The 17,294-nt window shown below is 47.0% G+C and overlaps 1 protein-coding gene across 2 annotated transcripts in view; it reads right to left on the reverse strand.

Annotated features, from left to right (window-relative positions):
• ATP2A3 (ATPase sarcoplasmic/endoplasmic reticulum Ca2+ transporting 3) overlaps positions 1-17,294 on the reverse strand; it is a 469,813-nt gene that overhangs the window by 183,552 nt on the left and 268,967 nt on the right. For both annotated transcript variants that reach the window (XM_085649576.1, XM_085649575.1), the window contains exon 8: positions 303-767. In XM_085649576.1, the coding sequence (XP_085505702.1) occupies positions 303-767 (465 nt within the window). The remainder of the gene's footprint in view (positions 1-302; positions 768-17,294) is intronic.

Here is a 17,294-nt window from a genome sequence, read left to right on the forward strand (position 1 = left end):
TTCGTAAAAGAAAGTCCTTGCTAGACTGAAAAGTTAGTGCCAGGCTGGCCTGGAAAGCAAAATCAGCCTGGCAAACATTCTCCAACCACCCCTGCACTTGCAGAGGCGGCTACTGGTACGGAGGCAAAAGACTCTTCATGGTTGCTCATGGCAGCCAGTCCAGCTCTGAAAGTGCCTCCCTCCAGCCTGCAGCCCACCAGGAAAATGCCAGAGGGCCAAAATGGCCAGTGGGCAAATAGATGTTAGATCAAGAACAAAGAGAACAACTCTTTCAAATGGTAAAAAGGGACCTGTGAACTTACCCTGCAGACAGACATCTGATTTGTGGTCAATGTTCCAGTCTTATCAGAGCAGATGACTGAAGTACAGCCCAAGGTTTCCACGGATGGGAGACTTCTCACAATGGCATTTTTCTTGGCCATGCGTCTGGTGCCCAGGGCCAAACACGTGGTTATGACAGCGGGCAGACCCTCCGGAATGGCGGCCACTGCCAGGGCCACAGCAATTTTGAAATAGTAAATTGCCCCTCTGATCCAAGAACCACCATGGACAGGATCGTTGAAGTGTCCAATGTTGATGACCCAGACCGCCACGCAGATGAGGGAGATGACCTTCGAGAGCTGCTGGCTAAACTCGTCCAGTTTCTGCTGCAAAGGGGTCTTCTCGGGTTCAGTAGCCACCATCTGATTCCTGATCTTCCCGATCTCTGTGTACACTCCTGTCGCAATCACGACCCCCGCGGCCTTACCAGCGGCAATGTTGGTACCCTGAAAGAAGAACATATTATTAAATCTACTATAAGGCAAGAAGATAACTACATTTCCTACTGCAGTGATTCAAATGTACTCAACGAGTAAAGACAAGGGATCAGTATATTTAAATCCTTTTACCTTCAATTTCCCCCCACCCATCACCCTCAAGCACTTAACCAATGGCCTGCATATCAGGACCTTCTTGGCACCCTCGTTGTTTATTCCATAGTGAGGAAAATATTTCCGTCTGCCAGGGTACAGCCATGACTGCATATAAAACGTCACTTCACCAGTTCATCCCTTTGGTCCCAAACATCAGGATCACATACAGACCATCAGGAGAACTGCTGAGACCAAACAACAACGTAAGGCTTGGTTTGCAAAAAAGTAATGCACCAAAAGGAAGAGCTGCAAAATATAACTCAAACATCCGTAATGTTGGTCAAGATGGCAAAGTGTGATAAAATCATAAAAGTTCAAAACCCAATTAAAGATCTCGCCTTCAAAATAGAAAACGAATCCCAATGTATTATCAAAACAGAAGTGTTTTGACAAAATCAATTGTTTTGTTATTAATTCAGCATTTTGAGAGCTTTGCACTGGGGCGGTTAATGGTTATTCGCCTGTTAGATGAGTGCAGTGATTGGGCTGTCATCTCAACCCGAAGCCTTAAGGGTCTGGGTAACAAAGCACAAAAGCAAAGATCAACCCATGTTTACTCTACGGTGATATTGAATACTGTGCCATTTCCATTGCCTCGAAATTCAGCTGGGTGTTTTTAATTTTTGGTCATTTTTATTAAGTTTTCAAAACGAAATCTTCTTAGATCAATTGCTTGGGTGAAAGACCACCACAGCTGGCATGTACTAGCTGCCATCTGTGTGGAGTAACTGTAATCTCAGAACCTCTTTGTAGCCTGATTTTAAACAGAGCTGAAAGATGGGCTATCGAGGTGGCAAAGGCTCCAAGAATGTCATGTGATTACCTAACGTAACAAGCCCTTATGGAAAGAAAGATGAATGTTGGGGTCCGTAAGGAGAGGTATCGCTATCACAAAAAGCGGTTTATTTTAACTATTTATGGTTGCCCCATCTCCAGAAGAATAATGTGTAAAAACACCCCTAACCACAAGTCCTACTAAAAGAAACCTCGAGATACGAATTAAGCGTACAGCGGGTGGAGGGACGGAGAAGAGGATAGGCAGTGGAATCTGAGGACAGCCGGACACATGCCAGATTATTAGATTATCGGAAGCATACATTCACATACAATTAATCTAAAGAGGACCTATGTAAGGAGCCAGTGGTTCTCCTGAAAACAGGACACCGGTGGAATAAGATTTTGCCATGCATGGGCCAAGAGGAGCAAGTTTGGCACTTGGATATGAAACTACCTCTGATGCAAGGTACTTGGATTGAGAGCTCAGGTACAACATCAAACGAATGTTAATTAAGATCGGATAGTGGAAAGATGGAATAGATCCCAATCATAGGCGATGGAGGTAAAAACAGTACATTAATTCAACATGCATGGCAAAGGAGGAGACCAAGTCGAAAAGGGAAGGCATAAACAATTGGCAGACTGAATTGTCACTGTTGACCTTATAGGGAATATATTCCTAGGTATCAGTCTTGACAAATGGCAGAACAAATGGACACTGAAAAATACTTTTTCCAAATTTGCGGCTGATGAGATGGTGGGGACAACTTCAATAAAACAAACATCACAATCCAATCATGTTTTCTCATCACTCATCAGCAAAATACAACAGCCCTACCAGTGCTGTTGCCAGTCTTCTTCATTTGCCAGGCTTAAATCAATAAAGAGGGCGCGATTCATGTGTATTTGTGCACACCTAAGTGGAACCCAAGAGAACAAAAAAGTAATTTGACCTGGTCAATCTTAGCTCCTGGATTGCAGAATCAGAATTTGTGGAATTTTAGACTCAAGCATTGCTCTCATTCTAACTTAGGGTTTGGGGCTGAACAGGGGATAGTCTGTGGTTGGCATCTCTGAAAACACAGTGCTCATTTCTAAATTTATATATTTGTAGGTATTCATATTTTCCAAGGTATTGTCCTGCCATGGAAAGGCACAAAAATATACTCCCACGAAAGGCAGGAATATCTTTCCAGGGTTAGAAATCAAAGTGATGACCCCCATATTTCATAGGGCTGTATTGAAAGGTGTTTGTTGGTGGAGAAAAATATTTTCCCTCTGGAGAAAAAAAAAAAGTAACATGGGTGGGGGCTCTTTTCAGGATTATTCACTCCAGTGAATATTGCGCCCAGTGGAACATACACATCAGTAGTTTTAGTGAAGCAGACTTCATTTGAGGTCTGATGATAAAGTGGCGTTACATGAAAAGTTTTCTAGTCAAATCTATTATTTTTGGACGGCAACCTGGTCCACCGATAGTGTAAACACGTGTTTCAAGACATCTAAGTCGCTTCATCACGGCAAATACGCAAACTTAACTAAATGAACAAACTTATTAATTTAATCATAAGGTCAGAACAAACCAAATTCATAAAGGAAAATAGATAGCAAATTCAAAGAAACAAACACAATAATAGCAACATTAGAATGATGTTAAAACAGTTCTAATAAGGGATCACCACTAAAAAGGTACGCAGGACTTGGGTACCTTTTAGAGTGGTGATCGTTTGACTGCGGATGAGCGCACTTTCTACATTGTGATGCGGGTTGTTTTCTGGTATGTTTAGTCATATTTCTAGTATAGTCTTATGTTGCTAAAAATCGTGAGTAGAACTGTTTTAGGAGGTATATACCCGTGATTTTATTGATATTATTTTGTTAGTTTCTTTGAATTTACTGCCTATTTTCCTTTATGAATTTTGTTTCCCTTACTTTTTGTTCTGCCCATATGAATAAATGAATATGTTTGTTCACTTTGTTTAGTTTAAGTATTTGTCCTGAGGAAGCGACTTTGTTGTCGTGAAACACATGTTAGGTATTGGCCCTGAGGAAGCGATTTTGATGTCGTGAAACATATGTTTACACTATCGGCGGGCCAGGTTGTTGCCCAAAAATAAGAATAAAAGATTGGAAAAGAAAACTTTTTGTGCAAGATCACTTTTTCTTCAGACCCCAAATTAAGTCTGGTTTTGTGCTGTGATTTGCGGTGGAAAGTGGAAGGCCCCGCTCACCTTGAGTTGGTTTTGTCTAATAACAGGAGGCTCCTTGTTGCCCTCTCAGTGAGGAGTAGATTTAGCGAAGCTGGGGCACTCCTGGTAGTCTAAAACTGTTCTAAGTACTCTTTGTTGAATTCCCCAAACAGTTGAAATCTACTCCAAATGTACAGCAATCTTAATTTAGCAGATTTCTGCCTTCCAGCAGCCTTTTTTGGTGACACAGGCACAAGGTTTCAAAGTTGTACCTTCTCACCTTGGAGTAGCTGATCCAGTCCTGGTATTTTCATGCTGAGACTAGCAGTTAATATCAGGACTGGCTGAGCTACTCACAGCTGACATGAGACAACTTGAGCTCTGTGGTGACGACATCCTAATAAAGGGATATGGCTTTTACAGCATTTATGAAACAAAATTCCTGGCCTCTTTTAATAAAAGGCAAATGCACAAGAAGAACTCAGCTAAGAATAAAACAGGAGCAAACTACTAACTAGGGGACTATTTTGCAATGCCGTTTTCACGAGGTTTGTGACTCGCAGCTGGAAACTTAGGAGTAAGTTGCAAGTAAGTCGGGAGTAGGGTACAACTAACCACATTGTAATATTTGTAAACCGAGCTCAGTGTTTGCAGAAAGGTTTAAGAAAACGGTCCTTACGTAAGCATATTTGGATCAAAACGAAACCGGAAATAAACAGAACTAAGAAATGCACAGGTTTGTTTTACAAACAGATTTGTGGCTGTAACACCCATTTAGGAGCAGTGCAGCAAGCTTCAGAAAGCCCTGCCAGAAAATGGTTTCAGGCAACATTGATGTTAATTTCCTATAATTGAATCTATCATGGAAAACACAAGCTCCACCCCTTTGCCCCAGACTACAGAAACTATACCTGGCAAGAAAACTGTTTCTTTATCTTGATCACTCCTTTTTTTCCCTCTACTAGAACTTTAGTCATATCCTTGAATCACAAGGAGGCCGCACCATTGCACCTTATAATCAGGGCCGGACTGAGAACGCAACCCGGCCCTGGCAATTGAGTCGGACCGGCCGCAGGGATTGCGGGGGGAAGGGGATGCATGCGTGAAAAACCCTGCAGCTGCTTTTGTTACAGGTAGCCGATATGGCAGTTGTGCTGCAAAACAAACCCCCGTAACAAAAACCGGCCCCACCCTGGCGGCCCACTGGGGAAAAGCCTGGTGCCCACTACGGCCAGTCTGGCCCTGCTTATAATTCCCACAAATTAGCGGCGCCGGCCATGAAAGACCTCCCTGCCGCAGTAAAGGAGCCCTAAGCAGCTTCTGGAAATTCAGAACACTGCACATCAGATTTTTTAAGCTCGAGACCACATTGAGACTATGCAGTCACATGGAAGGCCTCGAGTCATCACTCCCCACCTTACAAAAAACCACGAACCCAGAGCTCCAGGACCATGCACATGCTCCGACAACCCCCAGTGACTCCAGGCATGTTTGTTTTCACGGAGTTCCAGGCCAGACGTTGAAAAAACGTGTTCTCGTTAAAATGTGTACCTAATAATAAGCATGACATAGATCAGAAGTTATTCAGAAAGTAAACACAGGCTCAATTATGTCATTCAGTTTTCGCAGCCCAGAGGGGGCTTCCAATTTCAGGACTGTTAAAGCCTGGAGCTAACCTGGAAACGAGGGCCCAGTGGCACTGGTGTGGCCAGTGAGCACATCAGTTTACTTTAAAAATGTTTTGCTTTATAAGAAAAGTCCTTCCAAGTGGGAGGTCAGAATAAATACCCAAATACAGTGATTAGAATGACTTCAGGACTGTCGCCCTCAAATCAGCACTAAAGTATTAGTTATTTAACAATTTCTGCTGAGTGTGTTAATCCCTGTTGAATGCACGTCCTGCAATTATGCGGAAAAGTCAAAAGTCAGGCCGCATAATTGGTGAAAGGCCATGACCTCATCGTCCATCTGCCCTGAACCAGTCTTCATTCGTGAGATTCCACCTCCTAGCAAATATTATTCCCTAGCCAACTCAAAATACTTCCCCAACATGGCCGCCATTATCCACGAGCCACTAAAATGAGGAAGTAGACACACCGAACATCCTGTAGTACCAAGCGAAACCACATAACCGCATATGATCAACACCCATGGAAAGGGAGGGCGGGAAATCTTGGACTGGAACAGGAAAGACTAGGACTTGGAGTAATGAAGATTACCGGTAAGTGACCGGAGCATTGACAGCTATTAATGCCCAACAGTGTTAGCAACTATCACCCTAACTTCACTTAACCAAGGCAGAAGAACACATCTAATGTCTCTCAGTCTAATGCTCCTGCTTGTCGCGCTCCCTTAACTAAGACTGTGGGCTTACAACACTAGTGCCAGATTTCAAGGCACTTTGCCCGGCAGATGAAACCAGGTAGGCACTTATAGTTTGCCCGTTTTTCAGTGTGTTTTCTTAACCCTTGACGTTTCTTCACCTCCATCTGTACCTATTCTGCTCGCCATGTTAATATTGTCCTGGCCCTCTCCACCAGAAGGTAATTCCATTTATTTACCTCTCACTCCATAGAGAATCCACTTGTGGTCTCTCCTAACATTTCCTTAACGAGCATTTATTGGCCTCTTGTCTTAGTTCTGCCACTTTCTATTGAAAGGTGCCGTCTACTTCATTTACTCTACACGGCGATCAATTGGCTGCATCATATCCGCTCCCTCGCCGTCCTTCTAGACTATGCAGCTACAAGACCTTGCATTTGCCATCATGTGATAAATAGGTGCGGACTGGGAACTGTCACTCAATAGGTGGGTTCAGGGCGTGGCGGGGTTCCAGATGAGGTCTCAGAGTGACAAACTATCCATTCCCATACCAGCAAACATATACAATGAACAGCCGGGACATGCAGTAACCTCAGACTCCTGTGGGAGGTGATACATGGAGAGGAATGGCTAACAACGGGTGAGTGGTCCACCACAGGGGTATATCCTGACGGATTAGCAGTTCCATTAATGAAATCATTGTTGAAGCTGGGATAAGACGTAGATGGAGTCAAGCAGATCTTGCAGTTAAATCTACTCCACCGTTTCTGTTTCACACCTGCGCTTTGTCTGAGCGGCAGACACCTATGTGGAAGCCTTTGCATCGGACTGTAAATCTTTGCCAGAGGCAAGGTAGTCCTTTCAAGACTCGAGCGGCCAATGACCATCTCTTTCTTCCGTCCTTCTGGCCGTCCATCAACCGCGCTGTTCTTTTCCACATTAACAAAACAATGTGTATAAAATCATTGATCTTTTTCCCTCTGTCTCACCTTCTTACTTCAAAGTTAACTATGCAGCTAGGAAGTCCAAGCAAATACAATCACCTGAAAATAGCTACTCGTCTGTTTTGAAATGCATGTTTCACACAGTAATATTACTAGACTTAGCAAGAAAGTGAACAAGGAAGAAGGTCCGATTCTCTAGCTCATGGTGTATTGGGAACAAGTGTGCGAACAGCCCTTGCAGCCCAAATGCTCCGTCTCTTGGCCAGGCCTCCATCTAAGCAGTGCACATCCGGGCCACACACACGGCATCTTCCATGCTGTGATAGATCGGCCCGGTGGTCCTACTACTGGTATGCCAGGTGGCACTACGGCCAGGAAAGTGTGGCAACCAGCAGCTGTTGGCGATCACAAGTTCTTGCCCATGACTAGCTCGCGGCTGGCTCTCAGCCCCAGGGCATGGTAAAAGCCCAGCATCATCGCTCACCATGGCTGCAACAAAGAATACCCGTGGGTGCAAAGATACCAACAGGACTCTCTCCAGGCCCTGACGCAGACACCTGCCCTGGATGTCCAGCACATGCTGCACCAGCCCCGGTCCTCACCATCTCCAGCTGTAACATGGCTGCAGCTATATGCCAGCTCGCTGACAGTCAGGCACCCGAAGGTTTCTGTCCTGTCCTGCAGTGGTGCATTTTACCTCCACTCTGCACCGTACTCTGCATCAATCCAATGCTTAATTTGTGAAGGATGGGGTGCCGGTGCCCGAAGCTCTTTTCCGAAGCTGGCGGTGGGTGCAATTAAATGTCGGTGTACCAAATACCTAGGCTGGTAGTGTTAAATCTACTACCAGACACTCCCTACCCCCTTTTCTCGCTCTTGCAGTCTCCTGCTTTCTGTTTTTGAGGGTGTGGCCGTCCTCTCCTCCATCTTTCCGATCTGTGCGTTTTTCCTTCTTTTGCACTCTGGAAATACTCGAAGTAGCGAATACGGTAAAATAACTGCTGGTGCCTCCAACTGGCAACCACCGGGTCAAATCTAGATTAACAGCGTACAGCACACTTCATCTGTTAGCAAACAAGTCAACGGACCCCATCGTTCCAGGTACTTTTCTAGAGTGTACTCTGGAGATTAGAGGTTAGGGGTTAATTTACAGTCACTGCAATTATTTCCACCAGTCTCCAGTTCACTGACTTGCAGGCACATATATAGTTAATATATTTATGCACATGGTTATTGAGTTACCATGTGTACAGTTTAACCAGTTTTTCCTCCCCCTAATTGTTATAATTGATGTTTGATCTAGTGTACACGCTGCAGGGGTGGTATTTCTTTGTGGTAATGTAGAGTACCATATTTTCTTGCATTACTCATGTTAAGTATGGTGGTTGGCCAAGTGTGAAAATTACTGTTTGCAGTAGTGGCTGCTGTAGAAAAAAACCTGGGGGGAGGAGGAAGGGTAAGGCGCATGGGGTAGCGTGGGGTAGAAAAGAAAACACTTACCTGCTGAGCGCCGCCTCAGTCCTCTTCTGCTCCTCTCGACTCCGAGACTCCCTACACCAATCCAGACACTGCTCTCATGCTGGAAATACTCAGCATGAGAGCAGAGCCAGGATTGGTCAGAGCGGCCTAATTTGACGATCAGTCAGGCCATGGGAGCCTATCTCCACGCGGCTGTGCAACGCAGCTTGGGTGGAGAGATCTAAATATGCATGTCGGTTTGGTAGTCCTAAGACAGCTGGCCAAACCGGCATGCGCATTTGAAGCAGTGTCAACACTGCTGCTGTCAACGAGGATTTCCCGGTTCCACCCTGTCCTGGACTTGGCTCAGCAAGGAAAAATGATATTGACATGTTTTATTATCATTTTATTTTTCATTTTTACAATGCTGAGAGCAGTGGGGCAATGTTCCTCCGCCTTAACAGAAGAGCCACTGCTGTCTGTTTGCATGTCCCTGGTTCCAGCTGCTGTCCACCTGCTTGCAGGCATGCATGCCTCTACCCTGGGACAAAGATCCGTAGTTATCCTAACTGCTATTATGGCACATTGTCACACTGCTACAGCTCCAGTAAAGGACACATGGTGCTCCCTAGGACAGCCATATGTATGTGTGTAAAGGTACTTGAATAGAGGGGTGAGGCCAAGATGGCGGCTATGCTGGTCACACAATAGCGAGTTCCTATGCTGTGCCTGTAAGGCTCATCCGGTCAGAGCTGGTCAGAACTGACAACGTCTGTAGCCCCCCTGAGATCGAGCATAGAGCTCCTGAGGTCAGAGGGGACGCATGCACAGTCTACAGGCAGACGGCGATGGCTGCAGCCGCTGTGGTGAGACTCTCCCCTGGGCTCTGACTGGGCTGCAAGGCAGACCTGAGACAGAGGAGGGCACTGAGAGGGCTCTAAGCTGCAGGGAGCAGCACTGACATGAGACGCCACCATTGCCCGAGAAACCTGAAGAAACTTGTGCATGGGGATCAGCCCGCGCGGACACTGCCAGTGGGACTTCGACTATCCCAACTGACGATCAGCTGCTGCGGAGCCACCACTGGCTGAAGGCAGACCCAGTGAGGCACAAAGCAGGAGACCAAGAGGAAATGTGAATTAGGCAAATGAGGCCCCAGAAAATATCCTGCATACCAGTAGGCATTCCCGGCGCTGCTTCAGGGTGAAAGGTGAGATGTGGCACAAGAGGCCTGGGGGGCGCACCTGCCTTGGTGGCGGCCCCCTGCTGGACTCCATACCTCTGGGAGAGGCAGAGGACCGCACCTGAAGAGCCCAAGCGACGGGGGTGAGACTACTACAAGGGTAAGCCACATGGCACACTGGTGCGTAAACCAGGTTGGTGCATGCAGATCCCCAGAAGAAGGTGGTGAGAGCCTGTGTCCCATAGCACTTCTGAGCTACAGCATCTGCCATTCACTGTCGCATTATACTAACATACAGCACAGAGCACCCAAAGACAGGTGTGGAGACTTCGACAAGCTGTACTAGCCCAACACACGCAATGGAGACAAAAGCAGCAAAACAGACACTTCAGACCCTCATAGGGCAGTTTGAGATGCTCCTGGAGGGGATTAAGGATGTGGAAATGACACTGGAGTCTCAACTAGATGCTTTGATGATTGAGATAGGGCTTTTGCATGCAGACCATGAAAAGCTTGCAGACCTTGTAGACACTACGAAATACATGCTGGCAACTATACAGCCAACTGTAACAAACAAGCAAACCCAGCGACAGGAACGGAGGAAAGCTGTGGTCACCCTGGCAGCGAAAGCAGACGTTGCAGAAGGCCGCTCCGAGCACAATAATGTGTGCATCACAGGCCTACCAGAGGGAGCAAAAGGCCTTAGCATGGAGTTGTACCTTGAAGACTGGAGGGAAGATATCACATTTCCTCAGTTAAATGAGCACACAGAATACCTGCCAGAAAACCCCCAACGGGGGCCCACCCGATCAGTGGTGGCAAAGCTGTTCATTTACCAGGATAGGGACCACATCTTGCACGTCTCGAGAAGCAGAGGTCCATGGCATATATTCCCGGATCTCACGAAGGAGGTTCAAAGACACTGCAAGTCCTTCCCGGCTGTCAATGATAGCTATGGCCAGGGAGATCTTAAGGATTTTGGGGGCCCTGGGTCAAACGTATTTTGGGGGTCTCAGTTTGGAACAGATTTGAATTTATGATCCAACTTCAGCTCTTTCATACCGTCTTTGGCCAGGTCACTGACAGTGCACAGGCACACTCGTCCAAATTCTAAATGTGTTTACATTTAATATTCAAGGGTAGTGGTGTGTGTTTTCAATATTGTAACACACCGGCAGCTCACTAATATTACTGCAAATATTCTCTGTGACACCCTCTCATTTCTCATATGTGAGGTCCGGTTTTGATCTAGAATAAGCTTTTTTATGGATAATGCATGAAACGTAAACACAACATTCCTCTGCAAAATGTCTGCAGTAGACTCTCCCATCACCAATATTAAAAATAAATTAAAAGAAAACGATATTTAAAACAATGTGTTTAAAAATTATTCAAGGTTGTCCGGGCAAAATTCTTTGCAAAACAGAGCTGGCTCTATCAGGGGGACCCTGAAAGCCTAGGGCCCTGGGCCCGAGCCCACTTTGCCCATGCCTTAAAATGTCTCTGGCAACTTGGCATCAAATACTCACTTATGCTCCGAGCTAAACTCCAGGTGTTGGACTCAGAAAATACTCTTTTTCACATCGCCGTCAGAGGCATGTGACTGGCTGGAGTGTGGGAAAGGGGTAACAATGGACAATAAACCAGTGCTACACAATGGCTGGGAGCGGCAGAAGGCACAGCGCAGACCACGCAGGGCCATAAAGGGCAAACCATCAAAAGCACAGGCAACGAAGAAACGCGCCTTGATGGTGGAGGAGCTAGAAAAGCAAGGTCACGTCAACACAGCTCCATCCCAAAACCCCAGGAACTCCTTTCTGTGATTCATCAATGAACAGGTAGAGGAAGCTGAGGTGGAACTAAGAATCAGACCACACATCACCCCGTCGACCGTAGACCGGATCATTGGATTTGAAAACTGTCATATCATAACATAATGTGGTTGGCCTGTGGCATGGGGGGCAGTAAAAAGGGGGTGTTCATGAACTATAGCCTATTAACGGAGGAGAGACATGGAGTATACCGAATGTAACGGGGCACAGGGAAGGTACCTCAGCTGTAAGTTGGCAGGGCGGGGCCAACCCTTCATGACCGCAATAGACCGACTGGACGCCACTTATGGGTAGGAGACGATTTGGTCAGCTTACTGTTGTGTGCTGAACCTGGGGAGGGGAGTTGAATGTTATACAATTGTTTAGGTCTATGGGTATATGTTGAGGCTACATCATGTGCAGATGATACCACTCTGGGGCGACACTTGCATGCCAAGTCATATCTGGAAAATACACTGCCACATACTATGGTGAACACTCAGGGGAGGGAACCACATAAGTACACTATTATGACCTGAAATGTGTGTGGTATGGTCACACTCGCAAAATGGCATAATATCCATACCTACTCAAAGCACTGGGGAATGCACATGGCATACATACAGAGACAAATTTGGCCTCAATAGAACTCTAGAGACAGTCCAAAATGTGGATGGGGCTAGTAGTAGACATAACCTACTCGGTATGTGTCCGGGGAGTCTTAATATGCATCTCGCCTTCGGTCCCCCTGGTTATTCATTGCACAGTCACTGATAATGAGGAACGCTCTTGGTGGTCAAGGGGGAACTAAATGGAGGCCCATTGGCATTGGTAGTGGTATAATCTCTTAAGAGCAACCTACTGCAGTTTCTGGATGCCCCTTCCCCCAGACTGGTATGAGACTTAATGGCTTCATGTATCTGGGGTGGGGATTTTAACTGCGTACCTGATGCTCAGTGGACCTGGCCGACACCCAAGTTGTCAAGTGCGAACAGCTTAGATATTTCACACCTCTTCAACACATGGATCACAAATAGGCAACTCCATGATGTATTGAGAACACTGCTCCCCGACAGTTTGGAATACTCTCACTATTATCCTGTACACCTGTTTCACACGAGAATCGATTTATTGGTATGCAACGAGGCAATGTCAGTCAATGTTCAGGATGCTGAGCACCTGAGACTGACCCTATGGAACCATAGCACACTCAAAGTGGTGGTGGGTTGGGGCAGACCCTGCACATGCATACTCACATGGAGACAAAACACCCATGCCTTGTTAGCTACCCCATATAGGGAAACTAATGGGCAACATATAGATCAATACTTTACTGAAAATGGCGGTAAGGTGTCCGAGAGGGTCATCGAGTGAGATACCTTTAAGTTGGTAATCCGCAGGCTATGCATCAAGACATCCTATGGCGTAAAACACATGTTAATGGGTGAGATAAATGCATTTGAACATTGCACCAGGGCAGAGAAGGTAAGGCAGAGGGGTGGAGCCGGGAGAGAGCATGAACTTTACAACCTGTGACGCGAGTGCACGACATTGCCGAACCGGCTGGGGCAGATAGACTACAGGGAATATGCTGCCCTATAGAATGCAGAAGGGGATAAAGCAAGTTGAATTCTTACATGTTTCATCAGATCAGACATCTCGAGAGCACCTGAAGGGGCTATAAGGTTGTCAGCTGGCGACATAACTTCCTCACTAATGAAAGCAGTATTTGTGGAATTTTATGCAGCACTCTACATGGCTTCAGATGCAGTGGAGGGAATAGCCCTGGGTCCAAACCTGGACAGGATACCAGACACGCCCAGACCCCTTACCGAAAGCTGCCCTTCATGATCCGCTCACTATAGTGGTGGTATGCGCAACAATAGATCAGTTGGTATTCCACAAGACGGCGAAGGCTCATGGACTCCTTGCATAGTTCTACACAATCTACAAAACAAAATTAGCCCCAAAAAATCCTCGAGGTGTTTGACTAAGCTAAATACATCGGACTCCAACCCCTTACAATGACGCAAACATTGATTACGGTTTTACCCAAACCAGTTTACGATCCCTTGATAGTGAGATCCTACCGGCCTCTCTCATTGCTAGTGACTGCAAGATATAGGGAAAGGTGATGGTTTTTTGTTTTTTTTGTTTTTATATAGCGCGAACATGAGGACACATTAATTTTGTGTTAGGCACAGGGAGATTAAGTGATTTGCCCAGAATCACAGGATGTTTAGCGTCATTACGGAGACTCGAACCCATTTCCCCAGGTCCGAGGTCGAGCGCCCTAGCCGTTAGGCCAACTCCTCAGGTTGACCCAAGTGATTAGTACACTGGTGCACCTGGATCGAAATGATATCTACAAAACATATGCTTGCCATTTAACAAATCGGGATCTCTCAAAAGAAAAGTGACATGATTTTGGATCATGGTTTTATAAAAAAAAGTCCACATCAAGTATTCAATGGTACAGTCCCAAAAATTCAGTGCATTTAAATAGGTACGTTATGTGTATTTCTAAAGTGTAATCTCACCCACAAGGGTATCCTGGAGCTGCGCAGATGTGCGTGTCTAACCCTGCCTAGGGTAGGTTGGTTAATTGAAAAGCCAGGTCTTCAGCTTCTTGCGAAATTCAAGAAAAGAGGAAGCTCTGGCATGGAGTGGGAGGTCATTCCACGCTTTAGGAGTGAATTAAGAGAATGCCTGTCCTACTGATCTGGTTCTGTGTAAGAGTGGGATGTGTGCGAGTAGGAGTCCTGCGATGCGGGGGTTTCTGGGTGATTGGTGGAAGGAGAAGCTGCTGTAAAGGTAGGTGGGGCCTGAGTTGTGTGGTGCCTCGAATGAGTGTGTGAGGATTTTGAATTGAGCGTGTTTGTGTATCGGACGCCAGTGTAGTCCTCTGAGGTGTGGTGGGATGAGAGTTCTGATGTGATGCTATATGAAATAGTTATGTTCCTCAAAGGTTATTACGTCACTTAAAGTCACAGGTGAATTGTTCACTCCTGGTTAGAAGTCAGCATTCTGGGAGTAAAAAGGACCACCTGGGATCATAGTAAAAAAGAGAAGGGTTGCTCCATTGTTGATTTGGGGGTGCGCTGTTGACTCAAGCTGCGTGGCCTACCTGGTGTGCCCTGTGTGCCTCGATCTGTTGACCCTTCTGCCCTTCTGTCCTCCGCCGCCGCTAACACCTACGCGGCCGCTGAGTGGGGACTGACTACGGATCCCGGCAGGCTGTGCGGCAGGAAAACCGCCGTCAGCGTTTCCCGCGCCAGGAGGCGCTTTAAAACCAGGCATCTCCTCGGCTGAGCGGGTTGCTCCATTGTTGAGTTGGGGATGCGCTGTTGACTCAAGCTGGGTGGCCTACCTGGTGTGCCCTGTGTGCCTCGATCTGTTGACCCTTCTGCCCTTCTGTCCTCCGCCGCCGCCAACACCTACGCGGCCGCTGAGTGGGGACTGACTACGGATCCCGGCCGGCTGTGCGGCAGGAAAACCGCCGTCAGCGTTTCCCGCGCCAGGAGGCGCTTTAAAACCAGGCATCTCCTCGGCTGAGCGGGTTGCTCCATTGTTGATTTGGGGGTGCGCTGTTGACTCAAGCTGCGTGGCCTACCTGGTGTGCCCTGTGTGCCTCGATCTGTTGACCCTTCTGCCCTTCTGTCCTCCGCCGCCGCTAACACCTACGCGGCCGCTGAGTGGGGACTGACTACGGATCCCGGCAGGCTGTGCGGCAGGAAAACCGCCGTCAGCGTTTCCCGCGCCAGGAGGCGCTTTAAAACCAGGCATCTCCTCCGCGTCGCGGGACGCGCGCGGGCGACGCCGGGCTAAGCCCGGGCAAAGGGCAGGCCCTCTGAGACCGATTGAGGCCGGGCAGGGCTTGGTTAGGTACGCCCTGTAAGCGATACGCTGCCTACCGTATTGAGGGACATTATCGTACCTATGGCCCAGAGCCCTGACAACGTGAGTGGGGAAAAGCCGGGGGGTGTGCCCTATGGCCCTCTGGATATGTATTTTAGGAAGGTCGCCAGGGAGGAAAAGAGGGACCTTTCTTTGGATGAGCGTAGGACTGAGCGCCGTCGCTCCGTTGAAAATATGAAGCGTAGGGCTGTAGAAGTCAGTAGTATTGAGGAACCCTTGGGCGCTGTTGGTAATAGCAGGGTTAGTGATGCTACTTTTTCTCAGGACAGTGTGCCCTTGCTATTACGTGATTGTTCACCTGTAAATTGTGCCCCCGAAGTATATGATATTAGTGATACTGCCCTCTCTAATGCTATAATTAGCCCTATGGTACCTAAAAAACTGTTGCCTACTCGTGGTAAATTAATAGTGAAAAAGCATAAGAAATTGGATAAGGGTAAATTCTATGGCCCGCCCCCGAGGAAAATAAGACGTAAGGAGCGGCTGGGCCAGGCTAAATCAACAAAACTCAACCATTATGATTTTGGGCGTCATACTATAGCTACAAATAGTGCTGTTACAAAGCTGGCGGTTGGACCAGTCAATAGACCAAATCTGAGTCCATTCCACCCTTTTGCGGACTCTGATTTGGCCGTGACCGACTCTGAAATCCACCTGACCTCCGAGGTTCTAGCAGAGTCGGATGCTTCATCTACATCACTGTGTACTAAATTGGAAGAGCTGTTTAGCACCCTTATTTTACCTATTACCAATAGTTTGAAGAAATTGGAGCAGAGGTTGGAGGGTATAGAGTCCACCCTGAGTAAAATGACCAGTCCGGAAAGGGTACAAGCACATAGGAACATTACTCATGCTAGGACCCCCCCCACCTATGCTCCCAAGGAACTCCCCCAAGCTGGTATAAATCCCTTACAGAATTTAGACCAGCCGTTGCCTGATATACATAGACAGGGGCCCCCTAGGATAGGGAAACATACAATCAGTAAGCCTATTACTGAGCCAGTGGAAGGGAACGCTACAGCCGCTAATGAGTCTATGAGGCAGGAGCAGGGAAGTTCTAGCCATTATGGTAGTAAGGGGAATTACGGGCCACAAGTAGATTTACCCCCCGAAGCGGTGCCTCTGGTGGTGGTCTTAACGGGGGTTCCCGTGCTAGCGGACAATAAGAGAGAAGGGTTTTACCAACTGAAAAACAAAATTGTACATTGGCTAAGTACACATAGACCAATAAACAATAATCTTAATGGGGAGATACTACACGTCAGGCGCCTGTCCTGGATAGGTGGTAGATGTAAAGATGTTGAGGGAGATATCGTCCTGATAAATTTTAGAGACCCGGGTGTGGTTGACTACATAATAAATTGGCCCCCGGGAGTGAGTGACAGTTGTATTAGCCCTCGAGCTTTAACTTATTTTTTCCCCGAGATCCCTGGTTTTCCCTCCATCCCACCATATGAATAAGGGTAAAGCAAAATTAAGTATCCCGACATTACCCTATGGCAGGAATAGGTTATCTGACCCCCAGGGTTGGAACGTGATCCCTCCTAGATTTACTAGGCATAATAATCAGCGAAAGGAGTACTTGAGACCTTTTACACCCCTGGAGACAACGAACAGGTTCGATGTGTTCTCGGGTATGGATGATTGTGATTGATGTTTAAGGATCGGGAAGGAATGGGGGGATAGCTCTAGTGCTTCCAGGCTAGTGGGAAAAGGGCTGGTGACTCATGGTAAGGCTAAAGAACTGCCTAATGGGATTATGGCCCCTGCGGATCCTT

The sequence above is a fragment of the Triturus cristatus genome, chromosome 3_2 (assembly GCF_964204655.1).
Source record: "Triturus cristatus chromosome 3_2, aTriCri1.1, whole genome shotgun sequence".
In the NCBI taxonomy this organism is placed as follows: Eukaryota; Metazoa; Chordata; class Amphibia; order Caudata; family Salamandridae; genus Triturus; species Triturus cristatus.